General features: G+C 39.1%; 2 protein-coding genes across 13 annotated transcripts in view; one reads left to right on the forward strand and one right to left on the reverse strand.

Annotated features, from left to right (window-relative positions):
* Nucleotides 1-91: 91 nt before the first annotated feature.
* LOC134535114 (ketohexokinase-like) lies at nt 92-15,319 on the reverse strand. Of its 11 annotated transcripts, none has more exons than XM_063374037.1 (8): nt 15,143-15,319; nt 9,128-9,261; nt 8,320-8,436; nt 8,032-8,239; nt 7,212-7,441; nt 6,523-6,825; nt 4,609-4,810; nt 92-1,453 (listed from the first exon to the last, which is right to left on the reverse strand). In XM_063374037.1, the coding sequence occupies exons 2-7, from the start codon at nt 9,208-9,210 to the stop codon at nt 4,645-4,647; spliced, it is 1,107 nt and encodes a 368-aa protein (XP_063230107.1). In that variant the 5' UTR covers nt 9,211-9,261; nt 15,143-15,319; the 3' UTR covers nt 92-1,453; nt 4,609-4,644. The 11 variants fall into 11 exon arrangements, with proteins under 11 accessions (XP_063230107.1, XP_063230111.1, XP_063230109.1 ...); XM_063374041.1 differs by having other exon boundaries at nt 9,128-9,256; nt 15,143-15,276; XM_063374039.1 differs by lacking the exon at nt 15,143-15,319 and adding an exon at nt 14,780-14,838.
* The window catches only part of LOC134535113 (MKI67 FHA domain-interacting nucleolar phosphoprotein-like), a 16,943-nt gene continuing 11,212 nt past the window's right edge, over nt 12,694-18,424 (forward strand). Inside the window, exons 1-2 of one of the 2 annotated variants that reach the window (XM_063374036.1) lie at nt 15,516-16,572; nt 17,937-18,394. Coding sequence is in view for 1 of the 2 variants with exons in the window: in XM_063374034.1 (XP_063230104.1) it covers nt 13,077-13,148 (72 nt within the window). In the remaining variant the exon portion in view is untranslated. Of the gene's footprint in view, nt 13,149-15,515; nt 16,573-17,936; nt 18,395-18,424 lie in introns of those variants that run through there. The other variant, XM_063374034.1, reaches the window with a different exon arrangement.

Here is an 18,424-nt window from a genome sequence, read left to right on the forward strand (position 1 = left end):
CTACTGTAAGCTGTGTGACCACATTAGACATTACTGAAGTGAGGAGAGAGTCTCACTTGGGATGGGCAAACTGTAAAAAAAAAAAGTACTCTTTCCTGTTTTTGTAGGTCATGTTTAAATTGTTTTATTTCTATTACTAAAATTGGTACTACATGAAATAAATTATCAATGTAAAAATTTATATCTAAACAAATTTACATTCTCAAGTACAGTACAGTATAATAATTTTTTTTATTGTAAAATTTTGGTTGAGCTCTTCATTTTGCAGAACTTTTTCTGTAACTGGCAGAACATTTCTATTAGCTGCTGGTATATAATATGTGAGTAATGAACTTTTTCAATCAGCACATTAGTAAACAAAAGAGGGAGATAAGTTGTAACGGCTTGGAGATTGTTCAGTAAAGTGAAGCGTGGCAGACACAACACAACATGTGCAGGTTGTAAGAGTGGACACAAGTACAAAACAGGCTGAAGCCAGCCACAGCTCTTCCCTGCCCTCCGTGCTACAGCAGCGCAAGTACCGTGGAGTGTCGGACTACGTGCAACAGTGACACATGCACCGTCGCATGGGTTCAGCACTAGTTGAGCCTCTCACAACCTGATAGTTTCCGGTGTATTACAACTTCTGACCTTGGCTGCCGGCTGGCGTTTCCCATTTTCCAGTGGGTTACTTTTCACACGTACAGTTCACTAATGATTTTTTTTGAAGAAGACTGAAACTCATCTTTATTTTTTCTTTCTACAGAGCAACTTATTACAACAGGTTATAATACCATTTTATTTAACATTATTTATTTTGTTTTCCTTTGGTATTCCCATTAAAACTAGTGACCTTCGATAATCTAGTATCGCTGTGGCACTGAATTAGACCTTTCATTGTGCTCTTAAAACTGGCACTTAATTATGTAAAATGCAGGGAACATTTAAGTTAATGCCCTATAATACATTTGATCTCAGACAATTTTTCTTTCTCCTGAAAGAGCAAAGTTAAGTGATGTTTAAAAGGAAACATGGTTTTTTAGTGAACGCTAATGCTATGGTGGGGCACTGCCTTGGTGTTCACAAGTTCTCGGTATCTAGTCACCAAGTCTCGTAATTATTTTTGTATGATGTTGATAAAATGTGTCGGGTCACTAAAGACATTGCGTGCTTTAAACTTGGACGTGCTGTCTAACAAAAAGCTGGGGTAAAGCCCGATGAGGTAACTGATACACTGGAGAGCAGGTGGGGGGAGCAGGCGTCACTTCCAGGTGTCGACGATGACTGACGGCCTCTGGACGACGAGCGGCGGCCGTTGTATGATGAGCGGCGGGCGCTGGACGACGAGCGGGGGCGGCCGCTCCACCACCACCTGGCGCTGCACCACGGTCTCCGCGACGGGGAACGTCTCCACCACGGCTGGGAAGAGCAGGCCGTGTCCTTGCGCACACGCCAGGGCTGCCAACACCACCACCTGCAGCCACCGCGCATCGCGTCACCGGGTGGAGCAGAGCGAATCCATCCACCACGTTGGCTAACAGCAGCTCTCATTCTTTCCATTCAAATGTGTGTTTCGAAGTTGCGGGGCATAAACATAACGACTCCACCCATTTCAACCCATGGTTTGATATGTCAATTGAAAGCAGTTAGCAGAAAATAGTGAGGGCACGTTGAAGTCTGAATGTTCCTTCGCCCGCAACACGTGTCCTGGAAGTTGCAACCGAGTGTTTCCTCGGGAGCTGTGGGGCACGGAAGAGAGGGCACGCTCGCGGTTCTGGCTAGTGGCATTGGAACTGAAACCGTCAGGTGGTGGTTTAGTTTCGTCGTCGTCGGGAAAGAAAAAACAGTTATTTCGTACACCGTAAACAGGAAATTCTTTGTCAAGAAAATTACCGAGTGTAGCTCTGGTTCTTAGATCAAATTTCCCCAGTTCTGCTCTGTGCCGTGCAGTTTCCAGCCACTGTCAAATACCGATGTTATTTCTAACCCACAATGGCAGCTCCTGCCAGTGTGACCTCGGTAGAGAATCTTAAGTTCGTAATTCAACAGGATGTCCACATTCTGGATAGTCTCGTAATTGGCCAGGTAAACTCGGGGTATCTACTTGAAATCCTAGAGAAAACATGGAAATTCCCCAGTGATGGAATTTGAAGGTATAATGTCATGCTCCAGTTTGCAATCACACAGACTGTTAAAAGAATTTTTTTCTCCAGATTTTTTATTGCATAGTCAAACTATAAAATGGCATATCTAATGCAAGGTTCTGTTTGAGCTAGGTATGGTAGAGGCTGAGTTTTTTTTTTTTCCTTCAGATATTTGCTGAATAGGCAAACTGGGGAAACGTTATCACAGATTTGTGTAGACACCTTGTTTAACTGCCTGTGGTATGGTTCCCCCATTTTGAATCTGCCAACAGCGCGGTAGCAACTCATTGTTCGAGGGTCACGCTGCTCGCTGCAGCAGTTGGCGCAGTTGGTCCGTGCCCGCGACGCAGTGTGTCGCAACACGGCTCGGAGGCGCGCGAGGTGACCGCGAGTGTTAGTTCAAGAAGTGATATCAGGTGTCGTGTCTTCAGTCACTGAACTCACGTGCTAGTTAAAAAAAAAACTTTTAACACAGTTTTAAATGAAACTGATGTATTACCATAAATAATTACGTCCCATCTGAGACTAACAAAATATACATATTTTTTCTATTCATTCTATACCAGTGCTGCTAATGCTGCATGGACGTATCACCGAGGACAAGGTTACAAGGTGAAATGCGATATAGCCGAAATAATGCCAAAAAGCATGTCAAAAAACAGCGTCAAACCAAAATGACTGTTATATGATGGATTTAAGTAGCATTTAATCAAAGTTTAATTCAAATCATAAAAAATTATCCGTTTAGTGTTTGGAATTCGAGGAATGTCTTATTTTTTTCTGGACACTACATTGTACCAGAGTGCATGTAGCTCTTATTGAGTCGCTTTCAAAACAAATGTTCGCTAAGTTATATTTATTGTTCATAATTTATCTATTTAAGACCAACTTATTACAAATTATTTTATTGTAAAAATGCAGCATACAAATTTTTGGTGGAGTATTACTAAACAGCTTTTATAAATGAAAAACAACACTGATACCCTCTTCAAAAACAAAATTAGACTGCTTTCTTTGTGTATTTGTGTATGTTCGTGCCCACCTCAAAAGTTGCAAAACTGTTGATGGGTATGCCACAAATTTAATAAATAAATTAATAAAATAAATAAATATTAAATACAACCATAAGATCTTGTCTCTAATTAAGTCATGTTTATCCTGCGTCAGCACATGCATTGGCTGTCTGCAATAATTAAAATCAAATGTTTGTTTTTGTGCCATGTCAACTACGCAAGGACCAAGGCTCATTGCGACTGAATAGTGGATGTGCCAGAAGGAGGTGGTTTCCAGTGTGGCCGCTCTATTAACAGGTACTATTCAATGTTTCGTTATTCTCTGAAATAAATATAAAATTATAAGTTTAGTTTTTACTTTGACATAAATTTAGGTTGATTCTGCATGGCTGTACACTTACAGTTGTCCTGGGAGACTTTTCGATGTTTGTTGTGTTCTCTCACGCTAAAAGTCACAACTGCTAGAGGTTTGCAGAAACAATGGAGCCATATTGTTGTTTTTAATAAAAGAAAATAAATAATTCATTTGTTTTCAAATTAGTCAGGTTCTCCAATTTCAAGTGTCGAATAATACATTAATGAATTACACTTCTATGTTTTGAAAATTGTCGACAACTGCAGATGTTTGCAGTGAGTGGGTGAGAACTGAAGGGCTTGCCGGCAGCAACTACCCATCACCCGGCAGTAGAGGGGCTCGTCAGGGGTGTGTGTGCTAGCGAGGCGGGACTGGCTGGTGCTTCTAGCGCGGTGTCGCCTCTGGACTTCTCGTTGTTACAGGGGTGACTGTAACATTGTATGGCTGATAAATGAATATAAAGGTGTAATGCAAGTCCCTTAAGTGCTTACAAGAATCTGTACTGGTGGTTTTACGCCTAAAATTCCTCTGAAAACATGCATTTTAGCCATTTTAACTCTTCTAAAAATACAATTTAAAAACTTAATACAAAATCAAAAGTACTTTCGGGCCCTCGGCGTACTCTTAATGCTTTTCGTAAGCAGACCCCACTCGAAAATCTTGAGTGGTTTTGTAATAGCGTTGTTATTCCTGAAGCCTTACATGCCATGTGTGTGCCCGGGCAGACGGCGCCCTTAACCACTAAACGTTAAAGAAAGTTTGTTGTTTCTCCTACGTGTACGCCACACCACTTGCGTTATTTCAGGTAGTTTTCATAAACACATTACATTCTTGATAGGTATTTGTCTGCGTGGTCTCTACTGTTTGTTTAACTGAACTATCGTACAAAAAAAATTTTAGGTTACAAACAATGCTACATGAATGCATATAATACTCTCAATTTTAATTAAATTCTAAAAATATGGCTTTAACAAAGTATCTTGTGAACGATTCACGTGCTGTTGGAGACAACAACACGGCGCTGGAAGAGTACGCTAACACGGAAGAGTACGCTAACACAGCGCTTGCATGCGATGCATCAACGTGCCCGCGACGGGGCAGTCCGGCCAATACTCACACAGAACCTGGCGGCCATGTCACTGCGCTGGGGGAACTAGTCCTGCACGATGGAGCCGGACAGCAGCCGCCTATATACGCACACACGCAGCGCAGGGAACTGGTCGTTATCACGTGGCGGAGGCCGGCGGGTCTGATAGCACGCTCCTGCAAGGTCAGCTACCTGCCCCGCTGCTCGGCCGACCCGGCCCACAGCGAGGTCGCTAGGAGAACACAGTTGTACGACGTATGGATAATTTATGTCATTTATTTGATCAGTAAATTAGGTATTTACAGAAACTTTTTTTTATCTGTTATCAATACTTGTTTTTTTCAGGAAGAAATGACATTTTCTTGTCACCACTCGCCACCTCCGGCTAGCTCAAATTTGGTGATGAGTGGAACATACAGGTTGCAGGTCACGAAGAAAGAAGAAATTTATACATGAAGTTCGTTTATTGCCTGTTTTATTTATTTATGCAAAATTTACACTACTTTCCGTACAGAGCGCACAAAACAAAGTTAAACTGTTCCTAAAAAATATACATGACACTGAGCCATCGCCCGGCCTCGGCCCGCCGCCCGAACAACGATCGCTCAGCCCGGTGCTCGGACAATGACTGATCTTACAGCCTTCCTTTCCTTCGTGCGGGCAGTGTCCTGGGCTCGCTGACGTAATTTTCAGCCAATCACGGCGCATGGTAAAAGAGGCTTCCACGAAATGCTTACTTCTGTTCCCACAACGCAGCAATTTTGTATCTTTCTCCCACTCCCGAGACCGTGACTCTCACGCCTAGCGCGCGAAACAAAGCCTCGGTCGTGGAAAAAATGAAGGAAAATCACGTCAGCATTCCTTCCCACACAAAGAAGCCAGCATAAAATTACAAGAAAAATAAACTTGTGAATTTTAAAAATAAAAAACAATAAACCCGGAGAATTATTTTCATAATAACTTTGAAAAAGGAAAAACTTTAAATCTAACCTGAAATATGACAAAAAATTTATAACAAATTATTATTGCTGGATGGATGGGGAAGGCTGTAATCTGGGTTGTTACATTCTTTGACAAATATAAAAGTTAAAAATTACAAACTTTTTTTCTGAACTTTAACAAATACTAAAAAGTTGAAAAAACAAACTTTAGTCTGAACTTTCAAGGTACCTACTCTAAATGCAATGATGTACTAGCAAACTATGACACAATTTTTTTTACCTATAATAGCCATTAGTTTAACAGAATGTTCTATGTTTTGTTACACAATATATATTTTGAGATTGTATTTTTTTTTTTAATTTGTGGACACAGGTTATATTTATAGCAGTGATTGTAGAAATTTTCCTGTGTTTATTCAAATGCTTTACTATTTAATTGTTATAAAAAGTGATAAACTGTACACTCTCTTCACTGAGAAATGCTACAAAAATACCTAAACGCTCTATAATTTTAATTTACTGTAAGTATAAAATGAATTCTCTAGGAGCAAAATGTAGGTCAGCATTATAAATGTGTATGCATTCTGTTATAATTTACAACTTAAAACAATTTTTGTGTTGATTATAGTAGATGTAATGTTTGTTAATGAGTACTGCCTGGAGGACTATCATGACACATGGCCAAGTGGAAGACGACGACGCGACGCACTGCGACAGTGGTGGCACGGTGGCCTCCGGCCGTGCTGCACGCAATCCTTCAGGCCAGGTTACCCTGCCACGTTGTTATTATCCACACAATTGGCAGAGCGACTGCAGCCTCCAAATTTCCTTCTGCTGTTCTTAAATTATTTTTACTTCAGAAATTTCTTAAAACGATTTCACCAAGTCAAGTGTACAGGATACCTAACGTTTGAGATTATAATTGGTGTTTTAAACTTTTTATTGCCTACACAATTCTGATCCCTGATGTAAGAATCCACTCGTCAGTAGTCAGGACATTTACTTTTGTAGTGGTAGGCCTGAGGGACGCCAAGGGTGGTCCGTACCGAGGGCGCTGAACGTTTGCGCGAGGTGCGCGAAGCCGTGCGCGCCCACCTTGGCCCCGGCGACGCGGCAGCCCAGGGCGATGCTGTCCTGCAGCGAGCGCCCCGCGCGCAGGGCGCAGATGGTCGTTGCGTTGAAGGTGTCTCCCGCGCCCAGCGTGTCCACCACCCGCGCGGGTGGGAACGCCGGCGAGCGCACCACGGCTCCGTCGGGGCCGCGCCCCACCGCGCCCTCCTTCCCCCACGCCACTACCACCGTCGCCCTGCGCACACGCCACGCCCGTCTGTCGGCTATTACGCGTGTGTAGGGGAACCAACATTTCACATGCTGGGATATGCTCTTAGAATTTTCAGATGATAACTTACATATTTGTTTACATTTTCCATGTCCTCGTAAAATGATGAGTGACCCTAAGATCGGAAACCAAAACTCAAAAAAAAGTGAAAACATAAGTGGATATACACACGAAAGTATGAATACAACTAGATCTAAGCCAGTTACTGCCCAAGGTAAACATCTTGGCAAGCAAAAATTGCACTGTTTCACGATACTGTAAAGACAATTTTCAGTCAATATTTGTAATGGTCTGTACATCAATAGCTGAAGAGTAACGATCATCAGCTGCTAGGAGGGGGGAACCTTGCTCACCCAGGCTTGGTGAGCGCGGCCACGGCTCGGAGCGCCTGGAGAGCGCTGTCCCAGCCGCTGCTGCGGGCGAAGTCCCGGCCCACGAACACGCAGTCCGCCAGCGGCAGGAGCACGCTGGTGTCCGGGTCCCGCCTCACCTTCTCCAGCTCCACGGAGATGCGGAGGGCCCCGCTGGCGCTCCAGCGAGCGGCGTGCTCCATCATCCCGGCCACCGCCGCCACGTTCCGGCCCTGCCACGACGCAGAGCTACTTGTCCGGCCCGCTCTCAAGACAAACAATATTCTGCAGAAAATGTGACCCTTTTAAACATCACCATTCTCATTTCATTTTATTGCAACCATATTCCATATTGAAACATTTGGTAGACTGTAAATTATGGTTTTTTGTCATTTAGAAGCCAAATCCTGTTTTTGCTCCGGGCCGTGCCTTGCACTGGATAGACACACACACACACACACACACACACACACACACACGCACGCACGCACACGCGCACGCACACGCGCACACACACGCGCACACACACGTGCATTCCTTGGTATCGACGGTAGCGTTCTACTTGGACAGCCTTGCTGCAGTGCTCCACATACTCACTGGAGACTACCTAGTAACGACAGCAGAGCCAAGGGCTATGACTTGGAGGCTGATACACATCAGCAGTCACACGTTTCGAGGCCTGTCTACACTTCTCTGACAAACGAAAGGAAGCATGAACGTACAGAGATCCCCGAGGATTGAGCCTGCCACTAAATGTGCGTGGATCGCCGAGGTGGGACGACCGAGCCCCACACCGCGCGGCTGAGAGTCGTCGAGGGCGTACCTCGAAGTGCACCCAGGAGTACGGGGCGAGGTCGAGGCGAGTGAAGTCCTCCAGCTCGAGCTCCAGCAGGTCCTTGTTGTGGTGTACGACGGTCCTGGAGCCGTTGCTGCTGCTGATGATGACCACGGACGTCGGCGTGTCGCAGCCTGCGTGCACCGGGCAGTGCTCGGCGCGGATCCCGCACGCTCTCAGGTCTCCCTGCACGAACCTGTGCAGGAGCGTGCTGCCGTCACGACTCGGCCACGGGGGGTAGCCGTGTTGCTGCGGCGACACGGGGCGTGCACCCACCTCGCGTTGGGGCCGGTGCCGAGGGTCCCCAGGAACTCGCAGCGCGCGCCCAGAGCACACAGCACCGTGCAGCTGTTGGACGCATTGCCGCCGCGCTGCCACCAGTGGTCCGTGCTCCTGCCACACAGCGCCATGCTGAACTGCTACGTGTACAGTGACATTCTGACAAGGAACTTTATCATGTGGACCTATTTACTAACAACGCTTCCAATTAATAAGTCCATTCCAGACAATTTACCAAGTGTTTCCTACAGACAACAATAAAACTAAGTACTTTCTCGACTGTGTTGTGAGTTGAAACAGTTGCAACACCGGCTGTGATGTTGAGTTGAGGTGTGTGCAGTTGGAGGTGGGAGTGGCTCTTAGAGGTTCTAAAACACTCACCTTAGATGATTCCAATTCTTTTGGACATTTTGCCAAACATATAAAAATAAAACTGTTGAGCGCAATAAACTTGATTAAACTAAACTAGGTAATACCAGAAATTCAGCTGTGTTAGATGAAAAAGGTTATAACAATAAAATCTGTTGGCTATGTAATATACCTAAATTCTGCAAATTTGGCTTTAAACCAATAGTCAATTTACATCAGTGTTTCACTTTTTTGTAAAGATATTTTACATTAACAACAATGCAAGTTTTATTGTTTTAAAATTGACATGGTGGACAATTAACTAAGGTCTAAGTAAGAAACTACTTCTCTCTTCCAGAATGTTTGACCTCCTTCACTCATACAGGATGTTCCAAGACACAGGCTACGTCCAGGAACGCGGCCACATAGAGACTAAACGCGCCGACAAGGTACCCACCTCGTTTTGGAGTCCTCGCTAGGGTACGAACTGCACACGTGGACTATGTCGAGACAGGCGATGCCGACACACAGGATCGTCATGACGAGGCCCCCCTCTCCGCGAGCTCTCTCCCGAGACCACTGTCACCTGAACTTGAGTTACAATAGAAATAGCAGATCCCATTGTTGCTACCTTGTCAAGTTGGAAAGGAAATTTTTCAGTCCTATTTAACTGACTATATATTTGACAGGGTGATAAAGAAGCTGGTGTTTGAGGTGGTGTATGTTTCATACATATAAATACTCCTTGTGTGCGTGTAAGAACATCCAATGGCAAGCAATGAAAATATGCTCCCGTTCAAAGGAGTGTCACATACAGGCATTGTTTTAATTCATGGAATTGAGTCATATTCAATGTCAAAAACTATCCCTTAAATAAAACACTTATTTGTTAGATAAAAAAAATTATCATTATTTGAAATAACTATAGTAATCACAGCACAAAGGGACAAGCTTACGTTTCCTTAAAAAACAACATTTAATTTTAATTATGTTACAAAAACTTAAAATGAGCATTTTCAAGTGGTGTTACTAAATTAACCATCTTACAATACAAATAGTTTTTTCTTGATGAATCTGTGCAGAAAGCTTTAAAATAAATGAGTTTTTTTTTATTTTTAAAAAATACACTTTGCCTACCTATTCAAACACAATAAAAATTATTTTAAACATTTTTAAAATAAATTATAAAATATATGATTTTTTATTTAAAATTAAGACTCAATATATTGTATCAATCACAAACTATCTACATCATTGAAAATAAAAAAAATATTCTTAGGTAAAATACGGATGAATATATATCTAGAATTACAATTATATTAAAAAAAGAAATTTAATAAAATGTATATATATTTTGAGGATGTGGCCATATGGCAACCATTGGAAAACAGAATTTCCTTTATATTTGCATTCACTAGAGAGGTTTAAAATTTGTGTTGCCATATGGTATCAGAGGGAATGAAAGGGTTTTAAATCATAAAAGTGTTTTAGAGCAAATACAAAACCAAAGGTATTGAAGACCTAAGATTAGATAGTTAAAACGAGATTAATTAATTATATGTTTATAAGGTAATTACTATCAATGTTAAAAAATAATACAGTAAACAATATAACACGTAATAAGATGCTGCAGGTAGACAAGTGTACCATTGCTGAACATAATATTCATGCTCTACGAATAATAATGTGTAAACCCTGTTAAAAAAAAATCTAAAATAAAGAAAAACCATGATCTAGCAGAATATACGAAAAACATAAGCAGCGCCAAAAACACCACACCCTCAATTTTTTTTTTTAATAATTTATTTTTGAAATGCCCATAACAAAAAAGGTATCGTGTAGTGAACATGACCCATTTATATTTTAGTTTAACGACACAAAGTAGTGACGGATCACGTAAACTGGAGACGAAACTCCTTGAACGGAGTATTTACAATGGCACGCAAAGGGAAACGAACTATTTCGACAATTCCCAGCTATTTCGTTTACGATGTTAATCCGTGCGACCAATATAAGCAGAGTTTTTGGCTGCAAAAGTAACCGTGTTTGTTTACGCTTTAAATAACTTACGAATTATTGCGAATTTAATATATCTCGTGCTCTTATCATTGCTTTCTAATTTACTTTTATTATATACGTGGCGCGCAAACCACTACTCCTCATTGCTGACGTGACAGGGCATATGCGTCAGTGCGCGCAACCTGAACGCTAATGTGTGCAACGCAGTGCAACTTTACGAACGGCCATCATGGCCAGTGTACTAACTGTCACCCGAAAGTCAAACGACCGGAGTTTTCTCTTTGTATTAAATCGGTGTTGTTAAATTGAATAATTTTAAAACATAATTTCTTCATCATCGGACATTTTTTTTAAGCAATAACTAATTCAGATTTAGCGTATTTATGGTCAAACAGAAGCCCGACCTACTTTGCAAATTGTGTAGGAACCTGGCTCCTAGTGGAGTGTCCATTATGTGTCCTGTGTGAGTGTGTGTATTGTATGTCCATTGCGTGTCCTGTGTGCGTATTGCATGTTCATTGTGTGTCCAGCATTCGTATTGTTAGACTATTGTGTGTCTGGTGTGTGTATTGTGTGTCCGGTGTGTGTATTTCATATCCTTTTCTTTTGTTGAATGTGCTTTCTTTTTTCAATGTTCTTCCAAATATGCTTCCTTTAAATATCGAATGTGCTTTCTTTTCGTTAAATGTGCTTCCTTTTTTCAATATTCTTCAAAATGTGCTTCTTCTATATTGTGCTTCTTTTTTTCATTTTGCTTCCAAATGTTCTTTTTTAATGTGCTTTCAAATTTATGTCCTTTTCGTTGATTAAGCATCATCAAGTCTGTTGTCAGATGATGATTGGTATCGTGGTTCGGAGATGCCTGGTCTATACGTTTAACATCCTACATGACCTGTTTAGAATGTTCGCCGAGTATTGAAAATTTAGATCTCTTGGCTACTGAATATATAAATATATATATATATATACCTGACCACCAAATGGACATGTCTTTCCTACCTATATGATGTGCCTGGCCAACAACCGGATGTATTTGACCATCACAAGGCTTGTAAAGGACTCGCTTTGCTTTCCAAACAGACTGAAGTAATCGAGAAGCACTAGGAATTTCCTTATTTCCTTGTTTTTGTTCTTGTAAATATACATATATATATATATATATATATATATATATATATATATATATATCAATTTTGTTGATTTTTTCTGGAACCTGTCATTTATTTTAGTAGTACCTACTTTTTAAGCAAATTACTTTTTTTCATATTGATCAAGTATCGAGCCATGGACGGTAATTGACTGAGTCAATAATTTTTTACTAATTTATTTATTTTTGTTATTTTTGTAAATTATACAGAATTTCTAATTTCATAACTGTGTATTTTCAGTATAGTGACCACTATGGCCGACAATATGGCGGATGTCACGACATATGACTATATAGTGATACTGCAGTCTAGCAAGTAAAAATTAAACTATATTGATAGCACATTCTAGCAGTGACGAAAATGACCTCCAGACTTCGAGAATACGATCGAAGCCTCCAGCAGACAAAAACATAATTCCCGCCATGACTTCCATGAAGGATGGATCCATTGCCATTGTTAATCGAATGACCCCACAGTGTTCAAACTAAGGATACCATGATATAAATACATTTTTATTAAAATTGTATTTATTTATTTTAGAATTTTACCATTAAAAACAGAGATTAGAAAAAGTTTCTCTAATCTCTGTTTAAAAAAGATAATAATTAAAGATTTTCAAGATGGTGGCTGTAACGAAAAGTGCAACAATGGAAATTAAAGTGAAGGTCACGCCCCGAGCGGCATAGGGTGGCTTGCGAATGGGGAACTTAAGTTGCATTGGGGAATTTCGTTTTTAATAAGGGAAAAGTGTTTTGAAGCATTTCGAGTTAAAAATTTCTTGTATTAAAAACATAATTTTTTCCCCTCAAACAGGAATTTTTTCCTTCAAAATAGGGATTTTTCTTTAGGAATTTTTATTTGTCATTTTTATTTTTTTATTTTGAAGGTCAAGGTATACCAGATATGCTGATCTGTCGAGGCAGGCGGCATGACGTCAAAATATTTTATTTAAACTATTGCTTTATGTAAATTTTTTTCTCTCACTCCTAAGTCCTGATTACGATAAATAATTAAATTATATATGGTGTACTACTTGACCTTTTTGTATTTAATTGGGAAAGTAGCCAGCATGCTTCTAGACACTTTGAACGCACCCTGATACCAATCGCCATATTTGTTTAACAATTAGTGCACGTGGTTGTGAATTTAGGATGTGGTTATATTATTTGAAAAACTTTTAATTTAGTGTTTATGTAATTGTGACACTACAAGAACGGTGTTTTTTAATTGTAAATTAAGATGGCAGGTAGCATAGCTCTGGATAGCTCTGCGCAAGCTGCTTTTCAAAAATCGATAGAGAATGTAATTAAAGTAAGTACAAATAGTTACAATATTTTTATTGTTTTTTCGATGCAAGTTTTGATGTGTGGTGTAACAATTTGATACAAATAATAATTATATAAAACTTATTTATTTATTACGTCTTACTACGTAGTGCTCAACGATAACCTAAGATTGTGCCCTAACATACACATTGTATCATTATTAACGAGATCCTTGCATGCTTTTGATGATCCTTTATCAAGATGATATATTTTAATTTAATATAGTTTATTACCAACTTACTGTACTTATTGATGAACTGACTTTACAAAAAAAAAAAGCATTCTTCAATTTTATTTGAATTTTAAGGAACTCAATAATGGAGAAGACTGAGGACAAAAATAATAAAGTAGGATGAAAATTATTCCCTATCACATATCGAAGTTTATCCTTTAATCCTGATCGAATGTTCTTGTGGTACATGACACTTGCTGTTTTCAATTAGTGCATTGAAAAATTGTGGCAAAATAAAAACTCACTACAATCCAAAGAAATTATTAAAGGTATTGTTTTTCTTTCGTATTCAACTTATAATCATCATTCATTGTTATATCACAAATTTTTGAAATGTTCAGGAACTTTCTACATACTAAATTAAAACAGCAATCATCATGAATCGCAGGATCAATATATACAGGATTATGCCATCAGGATTAAGGGTTAATTTGGAGAAAAGATATGCATTTTTACCTTCAAAAATAACCATTTTCAGAATTTTATTTTGAATTATTCATTAAAGCACTTACTCAAAAAAATTGAGAAGAGCTCCTCCTCCAGAAGATAGCCAACTGCAGTGTTGGCTCTGCTGCAGGCAGATGGATGTGATGCTCGCGATCCTCAGGAAAGACAGTAATTTTTTTTATAGTGAGAGTTTCTTTGTAAAATAAAATTCTGAAAATGGTATTTTTGAGTATTTAATATTTATATCTATCTACCCCACTAGTATTAATATGTGAATCAAGAGTGCTGAACATTGCCGAAAAAGGTGACTTTTTGTGTGTTGTGTGTTTTTATTTTTTCTTTTTGTATGGTTGTGGTCAAGGTGATCACACTTTGATGTGAAAGTAACAAAAAAAAATAGGTAGTACTACTTGACCATTTGGTAGGCCTATTTAATTGGGAAAATAGCCAGCATGTTTCTCCACACTTGTATATACCCTGTTATCAATCGTCATATTTTTTATATGTATTTATATATTGTGCGGGAACCTTCTTAGTTGTTTAGGCCCCTCTAGGGTAGCCAATTAAATATGTAGAGCTACTTTCGTGCTGCTTAGTAGGCTCCACACACACACTTAAACGTTGGGCTGAATAAAACTGTGTAATAAATTAGATTTCTTAAATTGTGTGACTCTTCACTGGTAATGTTGACATAAGGTAAGTCACAGTTAGGTGTTATTTGATTGATATGGAACATACATAAATACACACTGGAGTAGGTGGAATTACAAATAACACAACACAACACTGTGAATATTAAATATAGAATTATTTTATTTCCAATGTAAAAACGATTTAAAAGATTTCAATCTTATTAATATATTTAATTATTATTCATATCCAAAACAACAACCTAACTTAACGGTGACATCATAGTAATTCAATAAAAGTTCAATTACCAGGAGTTATGTTGCGCACATTTAAATATTTTCAAAAGTCTTAATTCGGGTTCGTTGACACTACACAGTTTTTAATTAATGTTTTTTTTTTTGGGAACTTAAATCAATTTACCTCGGCTAGATAGGTTCAAAATCATCGGCAGAGCTCAGAGCCTCTCATCTATAGGACCACTGAGTCTGTTAATTAATGTGTAAATTCGTAAAATTTATGTCCAAGTATTATTTAAATCCTCTATAAAGTCAATTTAATTCATGAAATCAATGTTAATAATAAGTTTCGGCGACGATGTGACGTAAAAACGGGAGTTTCGTGATTCGTGCATAAGATTAGGGCACAAAAATCTGGGCACTTTTGTTACTCACGTTAATCACTCCTATGATATTTATCTTTTTAGATAAATCCTATTTAAATGTTCTGAACTCCCTAATGGTTCATAATTATCATCCACTATCCGGGATGCCTGATGCTAGATAGCTAATTTTCAGGATTTAAATTCGCCGACGTCACGAAGTTGCCGCTCATTCAGCTGGCCATTGTAGAACTCTCTTTCTTACTAGTTTCCTCAAAAAAACCAGTAAGACTCACTTTTAAATGGTGGCCCGTGATTGGCCAAAAGGACCGTTTCAGTCTCCTAATTTCTTACCGAAAACGTAAACTCCGAACGCAACAATTGCGCGGATAACAAAATTTCACTTAAAATTCAAATACATAAATATTAAAATTAATAATTTACATAATAAAATTACGGCGTTAATTTTACCGTTTACAGTTTTCAAGTCCATTAGTCCTTAGAGGGGTATCAACAATACCTCGTTCAAATAGTCCGGTAAAAATCCAAAGAATCACTTTTCCATAGACATACATAACCAAATATTGCCGTTTCTGAAAATAAATAATATTATACATAGAGCAAACAAAAATAAAATAAATCGTAAATAATAATAAATAATTAAACTGTCAAAACAAACATGTTGCAGTACAGATTTTGCCGCCCTTGTCAATTACATTGAACAGTGCTCTTTGACCTGTTCAAAACGGTGCAATGTGATTGGCACTTCCCTTTCTCCGTCGCACAATACACAACACTCTTCGTTGCCTAGCAACGCGCGCACCAAACGACAAACAAAAAAAAACAACTTGAGAGATACTACCTCTCCTCCTCGATTCGTTTTTTACCGTTGCGCGCCTGAAAATCGCGCCTTTTTAAACACTTTTTATCGGGTCGTCGCTGCTAACAGACCTGCGCGAAGAAGTTCACGGATTTTGCAGTGCAAAATCTTCGAAGGCTGGAACTGCTGCTGCTCTCCGACTGCTTCTTCCTTGAGCCGCTCCTGTTGAGGAGGACTCGGGAGGACTTACTTACTGTGAGTATGATTCACTAAAGGGATTCGAAGGGGTGCAATGTACAAGTGGGTCAACAATAGGACGTTCTCCAGGTCACGTCACGGCAGTGGGTCAACGTCCACCTGCGGTGATGACTGCATCCTTGCTGCGACTCCTCCTTCCTGCAGCGGACAGCGGCGTCGAGACGGCGCCTGTCCTCAAAACGACCAACAAACCTGGCCTGGTTCACCACGCGTCGACGGGGTCTGGCGTGGGGCGATAATGCTGTACCAGACAGCACGGCATCTGGCACTGCAGCTGACGTCATCAACTGCTGATGTGGCGGCGTCCAGCCGCCCTGCCTCACGACTACGCGCGAGACGGCGTCGTGGCGTTTGCGGTGCTGATTGCGTGGGGCGAGGTCACCACTTCCCACAAGGAAGCACTCGTCTATTCCCATCACTGTTAGGTACACAATCGTTGCGAACCGCACTATGTCTAGCTCACTCTGGTGTAACCTTCGCACCTGACTTAAGTATAGGTGTCCGGGTCTTAATCGATACCTTAATCACTATGTGCGTACTTGTACTCTTGCAAATACAAGTGTCTGCAGGCAATACAACTTGTGTACTTGCCGCGGAACACTATGACGTCACCGTTAAAACAAAAATATCTTAAATTAACCTTAAAATTCCTAGCTTAACATATAACATTCTCATTATTAACATCATTGTTAGAAAAAAAAATAAATAAATACTATTAATTATTAAATCTCAATTCTTGCATAACAATGCCTGGTTATCAATATCCATTAAATTCAATATTAGTACTTTGCTTGCTACTAACATATCACATTGTTAGTTCGTACTTGATTAGTATGCATCACAGTGCATTTGCTTGTTTGTGTTCTCATTTCATGAGATTTCATACATTTCACCACAACATTTCATTATAGCGTATCATTATTGAATATCAAACATCACATGTTTTGCTTTTCATTATAACATATTGATAGCTAACATAATTTATATTCATTACTCAATGTTTGTAACTTACATGTTTACATTTCATTATTAAAAATATTTGCATTTAACTATAGCATATTTAGCTTGCAATTTACATTTGCATTTCATCACACTTGTTAACATTTCATCCAAGAATATATATCATATCATGTACATACTGACAATTAATAGTTCATTGTTATGTTTACATAGTACATACTAGCAATTGATCATATAATATAACATTTATATATAACTATATATATATAATAACATTTACATAACATACCATTAACCTTTCATTATGTTTACAAGTTATACAATCAAAATTTCATAGCATTTTTACACATTGTTTACATTATCTTCTCCTATACAGAGAAGTCGTTGGTTTACACAATTACCAACTTAGTAACTTTTTCAATTTCAGTCTGCTGTGCTCAGCTCAACAGCTGTAGAGGCTTTATCTTCCTCCTCTCATCTTCCATTACTGTGTTTTCATCCCGTAGCGGTCTCGCTGGGTTGAATAATGTTCACATTTCATCTCATCTTGGTTACTATCAGTAACATGAGTCTTGTAATCTACTGAGGCTCCTGGCTTCAGTGTAGCTAAGGTTCCTTTTACAAATCAGCTGTTTCACAAACATGCTGTATCAGGATAGCTTTCAACATAGGGTATCACATGTTCAATATCTTTTTCATTTCTTTTTTAAGAACATTTTCTTGCTTTTTTAATTTTATAACTTCTGTTAGGCGAAGTTGCTTGTGGACACTTGTTTGCCGGAGTATCTTCACTTCTCGTGACAAAGGGCTTAGATCCTGAGTTTTTCAGATCCACATTCTTCGCTATTCTTCACATCATTCGAAGAATACTATTCAAGCAACTATGACAGTGATGCGAGTGAATAGTGTTGAGACGACGTAATTTTCTCGTATAGGGGCTTCTCCCAATAAATTCTTAAAAATCATCGATTTCAAATTTTCGTGTTTTCATTTCATAAAATGTCAATACCTTGACATCCAAAGTTTAATAAACTAAATGTTTCAACTAAATCTGATTGGATTTGTATGCGAAATGAGTGCATACTTTTCTAATCTGCATTCTGGGTAGAATGCAATCCTAAAGATCATTCTTTTCCCTAAATTCATCCCAGAAATGGTAAAAAAAATAGTGAAGTTTTAAAATTTTAGTGAGTTCTTCTATAAATATTAGAAAATTTAGTGATTTTCTATTTTCATCATCAACATAACTACGCCTATTGGATAACTCAGCATCATCATTAAATCAAGGTAACCTGCATAATATTACTCTGCTTGTAG

The sequence above is a fragment of the Bacillus rossius genome, chromosome 8 (assembly GCF_032445375.1).
Source record: "Bacillus rossius redtenbacheri isolate Brsri chromosome 8, Brsri_v3, whole genome shotgun sequence".
Classification (NCBI taxonomy): Eukaryota; Metazoa; Arthropoda; class Insecta; order Phasmatodea; family Bacillidae; genus Bacillus; species Bacillus rossius.

Excerpts from the sequence above, each read along its gene's own strand:
- LOC134535114 (XM_063374037.1), bottom strand. The coding sequence starts at position 9,210 with ATGACGATCCTGTGTGTCGGCATCGCCTGTCTCGACATAGTCCACGTG. Across the intron at positions 8,240-8,319 it reads GGCACCGGCCCCAACGCGAG|GTTCGTGCAGGGAGACCTGA; the intron begins GTGGGTGCACGC and ends GCTCCTGCACAG. Across the intron at positions 7,442-8,031 it reads ACTCCTGGGTGCACTTCGAG|GGCCGGAACGTGGCGGCGGT; the intron begins GTACGCCCTCGA and ends GCGTCGTGGCAG.